Source organism: Carcharodon carcharias, chromosome 1, assembly GCF_017639515.1.
Source record: "Carcharodon carcharias isolate sCarCar2 chromosome 1, sCarCar2.pri, whole genome shotgun sequence".
NCBI classification, from domain to species: domain Eukaryota; kingdom Metazoa; phylum Chordata; class Chondrichthyes; order Lamniformes; family Lamnidae; genus Carcharodon; species Carcharodon carcharias.
This window is the reverse complement of record NC_054467.1, coordinates 49781874-49800250: the sequence shown is the minus strand read 5'-3', so window position 1 is coordinate 49800250 and position 18377 is coordinate 49781874. Positions and strand designations below refer to the sequence as shown.

The 18377-nt window shown below is 42.8% G+C and overlaps 1 protein-coding gene across 1 annotated transcript in view; it reads left to right on the top strand.

Annotated features, from left to right (window-relative positions):
• glrbb (glycine receptor, beta b) overlaps positions 1-18377 on the top strand; it is a 218111-nt gene that overhangs the window by 106527 nt on the left and 93207 nt on the right. The window contains exons 5-6 of the mRNA XM_041190631.1: positions 16702-16931; positions 17043-17125. Of these exons, the coding sequence (XP_041046565.1) occupies positions 16702-16931; positions 17043-17125 (313 nt within the window). The remainder of the gene's footprint in view (positions 1-16701; positions 16932-17042; positions 17126-18377) is intronic.

The window sequence follows — 18377 nt, the reverse complement described above, 5'->3', positions numbered from 1 at the left end:
ACAGCATTTATGTGTACAGTGCAGTTAAGTTTCTGCTCAATGTAAGCATCGCTTGACAGCACTGTTAATGACACTGAGATAAAAACAAAAAAACTGCGGATGCTGGAAATCCAAAACAAAAACAGAATTACCTGGAAAAACTCAGCAGGTCTGGCAGCATCGGCGGAGAAGAAAAGAGTTGACGTTTCGAGTCCTCATGACCCTTCGAAGGGTCTTGAGGACTCGAAACGTCAACTCTTTTCTTCTCCGCCGATGCTGCCAGACCTGCTGAGTTTTTCCAGGTAATTCTGTTTCTGTTAATGACACTGTTTGGTTCCTATGACATGAGAAGAAATCCAACACGGTATTTTCAAAATTTTATCTTTTTTGCTATTTTTAAAAAATGGATTTCCTTCTGAACCATAAGTCACTATAAGTGACTATAAGTCACATAACCACAGGGCTGGCCCTTTGCCTGGGAGCTACCCCCAGGGGTTACGAGAACAAAAGAATCATTTTCTCAGTTGTATAATCTCACACCTCATCGTACAGACCTCTTGGAATCTTTAAATGAGGAGGTTTGCACATTGAAACTCATTATTCCTATAAAGTTGCTAACAGACTGCTATCACACCTGGGGTTGTCCAGGACATTTCAAAAGGGAACCAAAGGGATGTCATTTGCATCTGATAAGCTCACTTTGCTAGTGGAATCATGTGGGTCTGCCTAACAATAGCTTCCCAACACCAGACCCTCAATAGGGATGTTAACTTTTTGTATCCACTGAAATTCAGAAGACTAAGAGTTGATTTAATTGAAACCTTTAAGATCCTGAGGGGTTTTGACAGAATGGATGTGGAGAAGATGTTTCCTCTTGTGGAAGAATCTAGAACTAGGGGTCACTGTTTAAAAATAAGGGGTCGTTCATTGAAGACCGAGATGAGGAGACATTTTTTTTCTGAGGGTTGTGAGCCTTTGGAACTCTCCCTCAAAAAGGGGCGGAATCAGAGCCTTTGGATATTTTTAAAGCAGAACTAGATAGATTCTTGGTTAACAAGAGGGTGAATGTTATTGGGCGTAGGCAAGAATGTGGGGTTGAGGTTAAATTCAGATCAGCCATGATCTTATTGAAGGGTAGAGCAGGCTCGAGTGGCCTAGTCCTGTGCCTAATTCATATGTTCAACAGCTAATGTCTGGGACATTATCAGTCCTGAAATCAAAGCCAGTTCCAGACACTGGATAAACATTCCTTTTGGAAGTCATTGTGCAGAAAGAAGGTCACATGATTCAAGTGATCATTTTGGAAATCTCTATATTCCTTTCAGAATTAAGATGTGCTCAGACTGCTGTTTTAACATTAACTGGACAGGACTGCAGCAACCTGGCTGAGCAAGCAGTCAATTCTCAAGAAACCACTTGATTTTAACAGTCTCTGATCAATGCCTGCCAAGCGGGCCAAGCGGTCCAAGCACAAAAATCCATCATGTTGCAGCATTATTTGTTTCAAGGATTTATGTATTGTTATCTCCAACCAGAAACAGAACAGGAACTGAATGCTGCCAAAAAGAAAATAACCTCTGGACTTTGACATGTGTGTGTGGGAAGCTACGGCCACTCCTTCCCTGGGTCCCAGGTTTCTTTTTAATGTAAAATTAACAAATGTTCTGAATTAATCATAATGCGGGTGTGCTGCAAATTATTAGTAAATTGGATCATGAAAACTGAGGGATTGGGAAACCGCATACTTTACAAATAATTCAAAACACCTTCTGCTTATGGACAGATGGTAAGAGGAAGTAGGTACAGTTTGTCTATCTCTGTCTTGTCCATAACAACAACTTCATCAAGATTGAGAAATAGGAAACCTGTCCCATCTCTTTAACCACTCTTGGATGAATATTACTTGGAACCCTATCAATTTTGAGCTTTCCTAATCTAATTGAGATGACACCACCACTTTAATATTAATAATGCTATTTAACACAGAGAACTGCCCCAACACCCCATCCTGCCACCCCCCCACCGCCCCCCCCCACTCCTCATATTCTTACACACACACACACACACACACACACACACACACATATATATATATATATATATACATACATACACACACAAATGAGTTTGGAATAAAGGCATCTTTTACTTACATATTGACTGATGTGAAATAGTCAATTTCACATTCAGTCAATATGTATGTAAAAGATGCCTTTATTCCAGACTCATATGTGAAATAGTCAATTTCACATTCAGTCAATATGTATGTAAAAGATGCCTTTATTCCAGACTCATATGTGAAATAGTCAATTTCACATTGCCAGCCATATGGTTCTGAGATGTTATCATGAAAATTGGTCTGACAATCAAGGTGGTGGTTATATTGCCAAGATCTTGCCTGGCCTTAACTAAAGTTGTATGACTCCAAGTTCATTCAATTACTTATGCATGATTGCCTCTCATGGCAGTGCTCACAGTAAATATGCGATTCACCTTTCCGCGAGTATGGAACTGTTATACCATAATGGGTGTCGCTGGCTAGGCTGTCATTTATTGCCCATCCTTGATTGCCCTTGAGAAAGTGGTGGTGAGCTGCCTTCTGGGACCACTGCAGTCCATAAGAACGTAAGAAATAGGAACAGGAGTAGACTGTTCAGCCCCTCGAGCCTGTTTTGCCATTCAATAAGATCGAGGCTGATCATCTTGTGTTTCCATTTCCACAATGCTATCTAACCCGGATAACCTTTGATTTCCTTGCCTAACAAGAATCTATCTACGCTACCTTAAAAATATTCAATGACTCTGCCTCTACCACCGTCTGAGACAGAACATTCCAAAATCTCACAACCCTATGAGAGAAAAAATTTCTCCTCATCTCTGTCCTAAAAGAGGGACTCCTAATTTTAAAACCGTGCTCACTAGTCCTGGACTCACCCACAAGAGGAAACATTCTTTCAACGTCCACCTTGTCAAGGCCGTTCAGGATCTTGTATACTTCATTCAAATCACTCCTCACTCTTCTAAACTCCAGTGGAAACAAGCCCAATCTGTCCAACCTTTCCTCATAAGACAACCCACTCACTCCAGGTATCAATCTAGTAACCTCCTTTGAACCACCTCCAATGCATTTATATCCATCCATAAATAAAGAGACTAAAACTACACACATATTCGAGGTGTGGTCTCAACAATGCCCTGTACAACTGAAGCATAGCATCCTAACTTTTATGTTCAATCTCTCTCATAATAAAGGATAGCATTCCATTAGCCTTCTTAATTACTTGCTGTTCCTGCATACTAACTGTTTGTGACTCATGTACTAGAACACCTAGATCCCTCTGCACCTCAGAATTATGCAGCCGTTCTCCATTTAAGTAATACTGTTTTTTTGCTCTTCCTGCTGAAGTGAACAACTTCACATTTCCCCACATTAAAATCCATTTGCTAGATCTTTGCCCACTAACTCAACCTATCTATATCCATCTACAACCTCCTCATGTCCTCTTCACAACATACTTTCCTACCTATCTTTGTCTCCTCTGCAAAATTAGCTACCATGTCTTCACTCCCCTCATCTAAGTTATTGAAAAAAATCGTGAACAGTTGAGGCCCCAAGTACAGACCTCTGTGGGATTCCACTTGTCACATCCTGCCAATCCAAAAAAGACCCATTTATTCATACTCTCTGCTTTCTGCCAGCCAGCCAATCTTCTATCCATGCTAATGTGTTACCCACTACACCATGCACTTTTATTTTCCATAATAATCTTTGCTGTGGCACCTTATCAAATACCTTCTGGATATCCAAGTACAATACATCTACAGACTCCCTTTTATCCACTGTGCATGTTACTCCTTCAAAAAACTTCAATAAATTGGTTAAACATGATTTTCCTTTCATACTGACTCTTCCCTATTGCCTTGAGCTAAGTGCACAATTATAACCCCCTTAATGATTGATTCTAATCTTCCCCATGACAGACGTCAAACTAACTGACCTATAGTTAGTTCCCTGTTTTCTGCCTCCCTCCCCTCTTGCATAGAGGGGTTATATTTGCTACTTTCCAATCTGGTGGAACCTTTCCAGAATCAAGTGAATTTTGGAAAATCGACACCAGCGCATTGATTACCTCTTTTAAGACCCTATGATGTAGTCCATCAGGATTTGGAGACTTGCCAGCCCACAGCTCCATCAATTTGCTCAGTACCATTTCCTTAGTAATTTCAATTTCACCAAGTTCCTTTCTCCCATTCACCTCCTGATTTGCAGCTGTTACTGGAATGTTTTTTGTATCCTCTATAGTGAACACAAGCAAAATATTAGTTCATTTTTTCCGCCGTTTTCTTATTATCTACTATTAACTCTCCACCGTCACTCTGTAGAGGGCCAACACTCACTTAACTTACTCTTTACCTTTTTAAGTACCTGTAGAAACTCTTGCTATCAGTTTTTACATTTCTAGCTGGCTTCCTCTCATACTCTAATTTCTTTCTCCTGATTGACCTTTTAGTCATTCTCTGCCATTCTTTATATTCTGTCCAATCATCTGTCCTGCCACTCATCTTTGCGGAGTTGTATGCTTTTTCCTTAAGTTTGATGCTTTCCTTAACATCTTTAGCTAACCATGGATGGTGGGTCCTCCCCTTTGAATATTACTTTATAGTAGGAATGTGCTTATTCTGAATACTCTGAAATATCCCTTTAAGTGTCTGCCACTGCTTCTCTATTGACCTATCCTCTAGCTTAATTTCGCAATTCACTTAAGATAGCTCAGCTTTCATCCCCACATAATTGCCCTTATTTAAGTTTTAAATACTAGTCTTAGACCTGCTTTTCTCCCTTTCAAACTGGATGTAACATTCAATCATATTGTAGTTGCTGCTACCTAGTGGTGCCTTTACTCTGAGGTTGTTAGTTAATCCTGTCATGTTACACAATACCAAGTTTAATATAACCTGCTGTCAGGTTAGTTCCAGATCATGCTGTTGTAGGAAACTATCTCGAAAGCATTCTAAGAACTTCTCATCCAGGCTACCACAACTAAACTGATTTTTCCAGTTTATATGTAGATTAAAATCACCCATGATTATTGCTGTCCCTTTATCACAAGCACACGATATTTTCTCTTGAATACTTTGTCCTACACTGTGGCTACTGTTAGGGAGCCTGTAGACCACCCCCACTAATGACTTATTTCCCCTAGTATTCCTCATCTCCACCTGAACTGAAACAAAAACAGAATTACCTGGAAAAACTTGCAGCATCCGCAGTTTTTTTGTTTTTATCCACCTGAACCGATTCTACATCCTGGTCTTCTGAACCAAGGTCATTTGTAACTATTGCACCAATGCCCTCATTGATTAATAGTGCTACCACTCCACCTTTACCTAGCTTCCTATTCTTCTTGAATGTCATGTACCCTTTAATATTAAGGACCCAATCTTTGTCATCCTGCGGCCACATCTCTGTAATTACTTTCAGATCATATTTATTTACTTCAATGTGGGCCATTAATTAATTTACTTTGTTATGACTGCTACGTGCCTTTAGATAGAGAGCCTTCAGTTTTGTCTTTTTGTTACCTCGTAACATCTAGCCTTGGCTGTTGATGTATTCTTAGGTTTTTTTCTCTCTGTCCCTTCCTGCCTTTCTCTGACCCTCATTTATCATATTACTGTTTTGCTCTCCTGTCTTGACTCTACACCTTGAATTGCTACTTCTACCCAAGCTTGATCTCTTACTCCCCTTGTTTAGTTTAAAGCCCTCTCTACTCCCCTGGTTATGCAATTTGAGAGGACACTCATTCCAGCATGGTTCAGGTGTAAACTGTCCCAATGGTACAGCCCCCACTTTCCCCAGTACTGATGCCAGTGCCCCATAACCCAGAACCCATTTCTCCCACACCAGTCTTTGAGCCACGCATTTGTCTCCCTAATCTTATTTCCCCTGTGCCAATTTGCATGTGGCTCAGGTAATAATCCAGAGATTATTAACTTTGAGATTCTACTTCTTAATTTGGTACCTAGATCCTCATACTGACTTTGTGGAACCTCTTTCCTAGTTCCTTTGTCATTGCTACCTACATGGAGCATGACAAGTGGACCCGCCCTCTTTCCACTGTAAATTCCTCTCCAGCCCTGAACCGATGCCCCAAACCCTGGCACTGGACAGGCAACATAGCCATGTGGACTCTCACTCTGTAGCGAACAGTGTCAATCCCTCCCACTATACTATCCCTTTCTACCACTACATTCCTTTTTGCTCCCCCTGCTTGAACGGCTTCATGTACCACAGTGTCTTGGTCAGCCACCTTGCAGATTTCACTTTCCCCCACACAGGTTGTGAGCACCTCAAACCTGTTTGACAATTGCAAAGTCTGAGGCTCCTCCACTACTGTCTGCTCGGTCCCATTACCTGCCTCACTGACAGTCACATCCTCCTGTCCCTCACTGCTGACAAATACTTCTAAGAGGTGTGACTGTCTTCTGGAACAAAATATCCAGGTATTTCTTCCCCTCCCTTACATTGCGCAGTGTCTGCACTTCGGCTTCCCCATCCCACAGCTGCAACATAACACCTGCCCCATCATTCTAACTTATGTTATTTAGTTAACTTTTTTTAATTACTTTCTCCCTATGTATGCTAAAATTTACTGTATTTATTAAATGTTAGTACCATTGACAGCTAAAGGTTATGTGCTTCTTAACTACAAGGTATGTGTTTTAGATGTTTGTTTAAATTTTATCTTTATTGTTTGACTTTAATTTTAAAGTTTTCAAATTTTGGTTTATTATTTTAAAGTTTTAGTTCTTTTTATTTTAGATCTACCTTAACTCGCCCGTCCTAAGATGGTTTCTTACACACTGTCCCTTAGACTGAACGATTACTGGCCAATCAACTTACTAGATTCCAGTAATGTCACAGTTGCTTTTTGTTCTTTTTCCCGACTGCAGCCTCAGAGCAGCTGAAATAGAGTGCTCCTCAGCTCCTGACTGTCCCCCGCAGGTCCACCCAGCTCTGACTCCCAGCAAGGTAGGCCGCTCTGCAATTCCCGGTCTGTACTTACAGGCTTTCCTCAGCTCTCCACTGTCTCCCGCATGTCCACTCCGCTCTGACTCCCAGCAAGGTAGGCCGCTCTGCAATTCCCGGTCAGTACTTATAAGCTTTCCTCAGCTCCCGACTGTCCTCTGCAGGTCTTGTCCGCTCCGCTCCGCTCCAACTCCCAGCAAGATAGGCCACTCTGCAATCCCCAGATGCTCCTCAGCTCCCAACTGTCTCCTGCAGGTCCGCTGTGCTCCAATTCCTGCAAGGTAGGCCATATGGTGCAAGTACACCCACAGTGCTGTTCGGAGGGAGTTCCAGGATTTTGACCCAGCAACAGTGAAGGAATGGTGATATATTTTCAAGTGAGGATGGTGAGTGGCTTGGAGGGGAACTTCCAGGTGGTGGTGTTCCCATGTATCTGCTGCCCTTGACCTTCTAGATGGTAGCAGTCATGGGTTTGGAAGGTGCTGTCTATGGAGCTTTGGTGAATTCCTGCAGTGCATCTTGTAAATGGTACACACTGCTGCTACTGTGCATCGGTGGTGGAGGGATTGAATGTTTGTGCATAGAGTGCCAATCAATTGGGCTGCTTTATCCTGGATGGTGTCAAGCTTCTTGAGTGTTGTGGGAGCTGCACTCATCCAGGCAAGTGGAAAGTATTCCATCACACTCCTGACTTGTGCCTTGTAGATCGTGGACAGTCTTTGGGGAGTCAGCAGGTGAGTTACTTGCTGCAGGATTCCAAGCCTCTGACCTACCCTTGTAGCCACAGCATTTATATGGTTAATCCAGTTAATTCTGTTCAATGGAACCCCCCCATTCAGTATCTCAGGAGTCGCAAATGATGTTGAACATTGTGTGAATGTCCCCACTTCTGACCTTATGATGGAAGGAAGGTCATTGATGAAGCAGCTGAAGATGGTTGAGCCTAAGACACTACCCTGAGGAACTCCTGCAGTGATGTCCTGGAGCTGAGATGACTGACCTCTAACAACCACAACCATCTTCTTTTGTGCTAGGTCTAACTCCAACCAATGGAGACTTTTTCCCCTGATTCCCATTGACTCCAGTTTTGCTCGGGCTCCTTGATGCCGCACTCAGTCAAATGTGGCCTTGATGTCAAGGGCAGTCACTCTCACCTCATGTCTGGAGTTCAGCTCTTTTGTCCATGTTTGAACAGCTCTTTTGTCCATGTTTGAATCAAGGCTGTAATGAGGTCAGGAACTGAGTGAACCTGGCGGAACATAAACTGAGCATCAGTGAGCAAGTTATTACTTAGCAAGTGCCACTTGATGATGGAGAGTAGGCTGCTGGGGCAGTAATTGGCCTGGTTAGATTTATCCTGCTTTTTGTGCACAAGGGCATACATGGACAATTTTCCACATTGCCATGTAGATGTCAGTGTTGTAGCAGTACTGGAATGGCTTGGCTAGGGGTGCAGCAAGTTCTGGAGCACAAGTCTTCAGTACTATTGTCAGAATATTGTCAGGGCACATTGCCTTTCCATTATCCAGTGCCTTCGGCTGTTTCTTGATATCACGTGGAGTGAATTGAATTGGCTGAAGACTGGCACCTGTGATGCTGGTGACCTCAGAAGGAGGCTGAGATGGAAGCACTTGGCACTTCTGGCTGAAGATTATTGCAAATGCTTCAGCTTTGTCTTTTGCACTAATAGGCAGGGCTCCCTCAACATTGAGGATGGGGATATTTGTGGAGCCTCCTCCTCCAGTGAGTTGTTTAAATGTCCACCACCATTCATGACAGGATGTGGCAGGACTGCAGAGCTTAGATCTGATCCGTTGGTTGTGGAATCACTTAGCTCTGTCTGTTACTTCTTGCTTATGCTGTTTGGCACACAACTAGTCCTGTTTTATTGCTTCACCAGTTTGATACCTCATTTTTAGGTATGCCTGGTGCTGCTCCTGGCATGCCCTCCTGCACTCTTCATTGAACCTGGGTTAATCCCCTGGTGGTAATTGTAGAGTGGGGGATATGCTGGGCCATGTGGTTACAAATTATGGTTGAGTACAATTCTGCTACTGCTGATGGCCCACAGCGCCTCATGGATGTCCAGCCGTGAGTTGCTAGATCTGTTCAAAACCTATCCCATTAAGCACAATGGCAGTACCACACTACGCAATGGAAGTATCGCCAATGTGAAGATGGGACTTCGCCTCCACAAGTTCTGTGCAGTTGTCATTCCTACCAGTACTGTCATGGATAGATGCATCCTCAGCAAGCAGGTTGGTGAGTGATCTGAGGTGCAATACACTTTTAAGAGAATGTGATCAGATTGACCACGTGACTCTATTACCCAATTGCTGTGTAGCGCAGGCTACAATGTTAATCAGTAGTTTTAGGATAGCGTCTGGTTTGAGAAGCACATGTGTTAGTGCATTGTTACTTGTGTAAATAAACAGCATGTGCTTCATCTTACACTTATCTCTGCAATTGCAGTATATTGTTTACTCACTCACCAGTAGAAAGACGTGCAACAGTTTTCACGAGCAAAGCAATCCGACAGAAGGAACATAACAACTGGCGACGAGGCAGAACATGGCCAGTCGACATGAAGAAAAGCTGCAAAAATTCCACTGAAATGAATCAGCTGTACCTTGCAGGGCAATTGTGAGTACAGCTCTCATCATAGTAGTCCAAGTTATCTCCTTCCAGTATGCCACAATTTAGCAGTATCAAACCGTTTGATCAGACCATCGATGACTAGTCACATTATATTGAGCGCCTCGCATTCTTCTTTTTTGGCCAATGACATATCGAGGGAGGAGAAGAGGCAGATGATCCCCTTATCGACATGTGGCAGTAAAACATACGGCCTAATTGGTAGTCTAACAGCACCCAGTGCCCCAGATTCCAAGAGCTTTTATGAGTTGGTGTATCTTGTGGAAAGCCACTTTCATCTGAAACCCTTGGTAACAATGCCACGTTTTAAATTCAGTTTGATGTGTCACGCTCCTGGAGACACAGTCGCTTGCTATGTCGCAGCCTTAAAACAACTGATAGAGCACTGAGAGTTTGGGACGTCGATTAACGACATGTTAAGAGTTAAGTATGTGAGATTAATGAAGACGCCATTCAAAAAAGGTTGTTGTCAGAAATAAATTTAGACTTCAGCAAGGCACTGGAGTTGGCACTCACAATGGAGAGCACAGTCAGGGATTCAGAAGCAATCAAGGGAGCACAAAATGGCGCTGTCCTTTGCGTCAGGAGGGAGGCACCAGTTAGAAATGGTGCAGAAGCGCAGGGTTCTGTGGAAAGGCGGGAAACAGCCACCTTTAACAGACCAGTAAAAAGCAACGGTTTAATAGAGAGCATCAAAATTAGTAGCGGCAGAAATGGAACCAGGCAGCCTGCAAGCGAACGACAATTTAAAAGGAGTGAATGTTTCTACTGTCATCGTAATGGGCACGTTATGCAATATTGTAAAGACAGACTGAGACAAAATTTTAAACAAACAGGTAGAAATTATGAAATCCACATGATGGAGGAACCAGGAGAAGCAGTCAGATATTTATTCACTACACGACTTAAAATGGGTAAAACAGAGCCAACCTACGTGCCAGTGGAAATCAATGAGAAACCCATCGGAATGGAGGTAGATACAGGGGCATCCATGACAATTATAGGAGAACATATGTTCAAATAACTGAATGGAGGAGACCACTCACTAAATCTGGAAAATTCAGATGCTAAATTAAAGACGCATGCTGGTAAACACATATGAGTAAGAGGTATATGCAAGGTTCCATACAGTATGAAAGCCAGTCTGTTAAATCACCCCTGATAGTAGTAGCAGGGGAGGGCCCAAGTCTACTTGGTCAGAATTGGCTTAAGGAAACAAAGTTGGGGTGGACCCAGATTTTTCAACTCAGAATGAAAGATCTGCAAAAATTATTACAGAAATATGCCCGTATTCGGGGAAGAGCTCGGGAAGATTCAGGGGCTGCAAACTAAAATCCATGTGGATCCAGGAGCCACCCCCAGATACTTGAAGGCGAGGTCAGTCCCCTCTGCATCATGAGAAAAAGTGGATATTGAATTGGACAGGCTGGAAAGGTCGGGAGACTTACAACCTGTACAATTTTCCGAATGGGCAGCGTCCATAGTTCCAGTACTAAAGCCTGACCAAAGTGTGTGAATACGTGGGGACTACAAGTTGACCATTAACAAAGTGGCCAGACTTGGGCACTCTATGTCGATAGGCATCCTAAACCAAAAATTGATGTATTGTATTCCAAGCTGGCAGGGGGAGCTACATATATGAAACTCGACATGTGCCGCGCTTACCAGCAAGTCAAGCAAGAAGTTGCCTCTTGGGATTTTGTGACTATCGACACATGGGGGTTATATCAATATACCAGGTGGCCCTTCAGCGTCACATCAGCTTGTGCCATTTTCCAACGGACCATGGAAAATTTACTTCAAAGGTTGCCCCATGTTGTGGTTTATCTCGATGATGTCCTTGTAACAGGACTAACTGATGAAGAACACCTGGCTAAGATGGAAGAGGCAGTGAAGTGTTTCTCACAATGGAATATGTTTGAAAAGAGAAAAGTGAGACTTCCAAGCAAAAGAAGTTTACCTGGGTCATTGGGTCGACTCGCAGGACCTACACGCAGTAGAAGATAAGGTAATAGCTATTCGTGAGGCACCAGCACCAAAAAATGCCACAGAACTCAAGGCTATTTTGGGAATGATTAACTACTATGGTCGTTTTCTCCCAAATTTGTTAACAATACAGACTCCATTATATAGGTTACTCAAGAAAAGCCTCAAGGCACTAGTTTAATCACACCTAGAATACTGTGAACAGTTTTGCTCCCCTTATCTAAGGAAAGATATACTGGCATTGGAGGCAGGCCATAGAAGGTTCCCTAGGTTGATCCCCGGTACAGGCATTTTCTTTGAGAGGTTGAGTAGGTTGGGCCTGTTGGAGTTTAGAAGAATGTGAGACAATCTTATTGAAACATATAAGATTCTTAGGGGGCTTGACAGGGTATTTACTGAGAGGTTGTTTTCCCTTGTGGGTGAGTCTAGGACCAGTTGTTATTGCTATTACAGAGACTTGGTTGAAGGATGGATAGGATTGGCAGATAAACATTCCTGGATTTAGATGTTTTAGGCAGGCTACAGAGGGATATAGAAGAAGTGGGGGAGTTGCACTGCTGGTTAAGGGGAATATCTCGGCTGTATGACAGGAGGACACCTCGTTGGGCTCCTGCAGCGAGGCAAAATGGGTAGAGCTCTGGAATAGGAAGGGTGCAGTCACAATGTTGGGGGTTTGCTATAGACCTCCCAATTGCCGGCGGGAGATTGAGGAACAGTTATGTAGGCAGATTTTGGAAAGATCTAAGAGCAATAGGGTTGTTGTGGTGGGTGATTTTAACTTTCCCTATATTGACTGGGAATCACTTAGTACTGGGGGTTTGGATGGTGCAGAATTTGTAAGGTGCATCCAGGAGGGCTTCCTGAGACAATATGTAGATAGTCCAACTAGGGAAGGGGCAATACTGGACCTGGTATTAGGGAATGAACCCGGCCAGGTGGTCGAAGTTTCAGTAGGAGAGCATTTTGGGAAAAGTGACCATAATTCAGTAAGTTTCAAGGTACTGGTGGATAAGGATAACAGGAGACCTCGGTTTAAGGTGCTTAATTGGGGAAAGGCTAATTATAACAATATTAGGCAGGAACTGAGGAATCTAGACTGGAGGCGAATGTTTGAGGGCAAATCAACAACTGACATGTGGGGGGCTTTCAAACCTCAGTTCTTAAGAATTCAGGACCGGCATGTTCCTGCTAGGATGAAGGATAAGCATGGCAAGTTTCAGGAACCTTGGATAACGAAGGATATTGTGAGATTAGTCAAAAAGAAAAGGGAAGCATTCGTAAGGGCTGGAAGGCTGGGAACAGATGAAGCCCATGGAGAATACAAGGAAAGTAGGAAGAAACTTAAGCAAGGAGTCAGGAGGGCTAAAAGGGGTCATGAAAAGTCACTGGCAACCAGGATTAAGGAAAATCCCAAGGCCTTTTATACATATGTAAAGGGCAAGAGGTTAGCCAGAGAAAGAGTGGGCCCACTCAGGGGCAGAGGTGGGAATCTGTGTGTGGAGCCAGAAGAAATGGGAGAGATATTGAATGAAAACTTCTCATCAGTATTCACCAAAAAGAAGGACTTAGTGGTCAATTTGTCTAAGGAAGAGTGTGTAGATAGCCTGGATCATGTTGAGATCAAAAAAGAGGATGTGTTAGGTGTCTTGAAGAATATTAAGGTGGATAAGTCCCTAGGGCCAGATGGGATCTACCCCAGATTACTGAGTGAGACAAGGGAGGAGATTGCTGGGGCCTTGACAGAAATCTTTGTATCCTCACTGGCTACAGGTGAGGTCCCAGAGGACTGGAGAATGGCCAGTGTTGTTCCATTGTTTAAGAAGGGTAGCAGGGATAATCCAGGAAATTACAGGCCTTATGTCAGTGGTAGGGAAATTTTTGGAGAAGATTCTTCGTGACAGGATTTACTACCATTTGGAAGCAAATGGGCGTATTAGTGAGAGGCAGCATGGTTTTGTGAAGGGGAGGTCGTGTCTCACTAACTTGATCGAGTTTTTCAAGGAAGTGAGAAAGATGATTGACGATGGAAGGGCTGTGGATGTTATATACATGGATTTCAGTAAAGCCTCTGACAAGGTCCCTCATGGCAGACTGGTACAGAAGGTAAAGTCACACGCGATCAGAGATGAGCTGGCAGGATGGATGCAGAATTGGCTTGGTCACAGAAGACAGAGGGTAGCAGTGGAAGGGTGCTTTTCTGAATGGAGAGCTGTGACTAGTGGAGTTCCGCAGGGATCAGTGCTGGGACCTTTGCTGTTTGTGGTATACATAAATGATTTGGAGGGAAATGTAACTGGGTTAATTAGTAAGTTTGCAGACGACACCAAGGTTGGAGGAGTTGCAGATAGTGAAGAGGATTGTCAAAGGATACAAAGGGATATAGATTGGTTGCAGACTTGGGTGGAGAAATGGCAGATGGAGTTTAATCCGGACAAATGCGAGGTAATGTATTTTGGAAGGTCTAATACAGGCAGGAATTACACAGTAAATGGCAGAACCCTTAAGTGCATCGACGGGCAGAGGGATCTGGGTGTACAGGTCCTCAGGTCACTGAAAGTGGCAATGCAGTTGGATAAGGTAGTCAGGAAGGCATAAGGCATGCTCGCCTTCATTGGCAGGGGTATTGAGTATAAAAGCTGGGAAATCATGCTGCAGCTGTACAGAACCTTGGTTAGGCCACACTTGGAATATTGCATGCAATTCTGGTCACCACATTACCAGAAGGATATGGAGGCGTTGAAGCGGATGCAGGGGAGGTTTACCAGGATGCTGCCTGGTCTTTAGGCTATTAACTATGAGGAGAGGTTGGAGAAACTCGGATTGTTCTCACTAGATCGACGGAGATTAAGGGGCGACATGATAGAAGTTTACAAAATTATGAGTGGCATGGAGAGAGGAGATAGTCAGAAGCTTTTTCCCAGGGTGGAAGAGTCAATTACTAGGGGACATAGATTTAAGGTGAGAGGAGAAAACTGTAAAGGTGATGTGCGGGGCAAGTTTTTTACACAGAGGGTGGTGAGTGTCCGGAATTCACTGCCAGAGGAGGTGGTGGAAGCAGGTACGATAATGGTGTTTAAGAGGCAGCTTGACAAATACATGAATAGTATGGGAATAGAGGGATACGGATCCCGGAAGTGCAAAATGTTTTAGTTGACAGGCAATATGATTGGCACAGGCTTGGAGGGCCGAAGGGCCTGTTCCTGTGCTGTACTTTTCTTTGATTGTTTTCTTTGTTCAGAGGGCATAATCTCAGAGCAAGGGGTCACCCATTTAAGACAGAGATGAGGAGGAATTTCTTCTCTCAGAAGGTAGTTAATCTGTGGAATTCTTTATGACAGAGGGCTGTCGATGCTGGATCGTTAAGTATATTCAAGGCTGAGATGGACAGATTTTTTAATCAGTAAGGGACTCAAAGGTTATGGGGAAAAGACAGGAAAGTGGAGTTGAGGATTATCAGATCAGACATGATCTGATTGAATGGTGGAGCAGACTTGATGGGCTGAAATGCCTACTTCTGCTCCCACGTCTTATGGTCTTAGGTGGATTTGGCAAGCTCCGCAACCATAGGCTTTTATGACAGTAAAGCAGTTGCTACATTCAATGGCCCTGTTGGTACATTTTGACCCAAAGAAAGAGTTGATTTTAACATGCGATGCATCCCTTTACAGAGCAGTACTCTCCCACCGGACGGTGGGTGGCTCCGAAAGGTCCATTGGTTATGTCTCAAGAACACTCGGGGCTGAATCTTGGGTTCAGCAAGCAGGGTCAGGGCCCGCTCGCCGAGGCATAAGATGACAAGGGGTGACATCGATTTTATGGGATTTTATGACCATCAACTTTTAATTCCAGATTTTTATTGAATTCAAATTTAATTCCAACATTTGCCGTGGTGGGATTCGAATCCGGGTCTCCAGAGCATTACCTTGGGTCTCTAGATTACTAGTCCAGTGACAAGACTGCTACGCTCCTTCCTCCCTGATAGTCTGCATTTACCAGAGCTGTATGGAGTAGGGCTCAAACTCTTCTCACTCAGAAGCAGGAATACTAACACTAAAACTCACTTCATAAAATAATCTAATAAGGCTTTTAATATAGGAGTAATCAGTTAATACAAATTTAGAGTGAATGTCAACATAATCCAATGCTAAGGAATTTTCTATTCTGGTGCAGCCAGTAGATGCCATTCATCTGTAAGATTATCATAGAAATTGACACCAGTATTATTCTCTATAATATTATGATCCTCATGGTGATCTGTGAACTAAAATAACCAAACCCACTGAAATGAAGAAATTACCAGGCAAGATTTCACTTTTTGTAATTTTTACTTCAGTGCGAGTCAGAATCAACGTAAATAAAACATAAGTAAAATAAATAGCAGCAGCAGTCCTAAGCATGCTTTACGGCCACTCAGAGGTTTAGCTCTCTGACTCCTCTCCAGTTCTTCTGTTTCTTCTTTTCACCTGCTTGCCACATGGTGTCCATGTTTTAACTTCCTGTTGGTGGTGCTTCCAGGTCAATGGTCGCCAGGACTAATAGACCAGCATTTCTTCTTATTCAAAAATTATAATTGGTCCCTTTACAGGAGATTTAAATTCCTAGAAGTCCTTTACGAGCATTTTCTAAAAACAACTATTCTTCAATCCTTCAACTATTTTAAAATAATTATACATTTTCCTTCCTGCTATTGTTCTGGGTTAAAGGTCCTCATATTTCAATGGGTATTGTTTGAGTTTCTCTCCCCATGGCAACTGGATCACATGGGCATTTCTCCGAGCCAAGGTGGCTATCTGACATTCTCTATTTTACTTTGAGTTTGTAAAGTTCTGCATTCATGACAATAAATAAGACTAGTTAACATTTCTGATTAATTCCAATGAGAAATCCTACGTTAACCTATCCTTATCTTCCAGATGCTGATCAATCTGCTGTATATTTCCAGCATTTTGTTTCTATTTCAGATTTTGAGCTTCACAGCTTTTCTTTATAAATTCTCCATTATTGTCCTTTCTACATACAACTAGCCTGACTATCAGCTTCTGTTTTGATAGGACTATCGGGTCAATATCTTCCTGAGGCAAAAATGGAATGATCCTCGACTTAAATTGCCAACTGATTTTAAAGGTTCAGATACACTGACTGTGGATCCCAAAATGTTCAAGTGCTTATGGAAACCAGATTTATTTTTCGCAAATGAAAAGAACGCAAATTTTCATGATGTAACGCAAGATAACATCCTGCTCTTTATATTCCGCAATGGTGATGTACTGCTGAGCATGAGGTGCGATAAAAATTTATAACTACTATAGAAAGCACTGAATACATTTGCTGAAAGCTTTCAGTTTTTATAACCTTTAAAAGTGGATAATATTTTCCCTTTTTCATATTTCAGGTTGTCAATAACTCTTTCGTGCCCACTTGATTTGACTCTGTTTCCCATGGATACACAACACTGCAAGATTCAGCTGGAGAGCTGTATGTCTCTTGAACATTTGCAGTAAGATAGATGCATTGATAGATAAGTATTGTTAAGATAGTTGACTTACAGACAGTTGCTGATTGTACAAAGTTGGCTGAACTTTTGTTAGATGCCATGATTCAAAGAAAACTTCTTGTGGTCCTGGGAAGGGAAAAATTAATTCAACTAAGAAGGATAATTTTCAGTCTTGCTTTGCACTTAAAACAGACAACCTTGGATTGGTTACCTTCACTGGAACTGAGAATTGATCAGTGGTTGATCTGCAACAGCGTGCTGAAAGCTAAATTTACTCCCACTGAGTTCCTGATGCTGATCACAGTTTAGCGACTCTATTAGAGAAGATGAATGTCAGGTGAGGACCAAATTCTGGTAAAGCCAGAAGTCACCATCTAGACCGACATGTGAGCAATGACAATGTGGGCAAGATACCCAGCAAACTTTACTTTCTTTGAAAAAAGGGGGTAATTTGGGAGATAAAAGCAAAGAACTGCGGATGCTAGAAATCCAAAACAAAAACAAAAATACCTGGAAAAACTCAGCAGGTCTGACAGCATCTGCGGATAGGAGCGCAGTTAACGTTTCAAGTCCAAATGACCCTTCAACAGAACTAAGTAAAAATAGAAGAGAGGTGAAATATAAGCTGGCTTGGGGGGGGAACAGGAAGAGCTGGATAGAGGGCCAGTGATAGGTGGAGATAACCAAAAGTAATTTGGGAGATAAAAACAAAAAAACTGCGGATGCTGGAAATCCAAAACAAAAACAGAATTACCTGGAAAAACTCAGCAGGTCTGGCAGCATCGGCGGAGAAGAAAAGAGTTGACGTTTCGAGTCCTCATGACCCTTCGACAGAACTCGAGTTCGAGTCCAAGAAAGAGTCGAAATATAAGCTGGTTTAAGGTGTGTGTGTGGGGGGCGGAGAGAGAGCGAGAGAGAGAGAGTTGGAGTGGGGGTGTGGTTGTAGGGACAAACAAGCAGTGATAGAAGCAGATGATCTGCTTCTATCACTGCTTGTTTGTCCCTACAACCACACCCCCACTCCACCTCTCTCTCTCTCTGTCTGCCCCCCACCCACACACCTTAAACCAGCTTATATTTCGACTCTTTCTTGGACTCGAACTCAAGTTCTGTCGAACGGTCATGAGGACTCGAAACGTCAACTCTTTTCTTCTCCGCCGATGCTGCCAGACCTGCTGAGTTTTTCCAGGTAATTCTGTTTTTGTTTTTGTTTTGTAATTTGGGAGAGTTTGT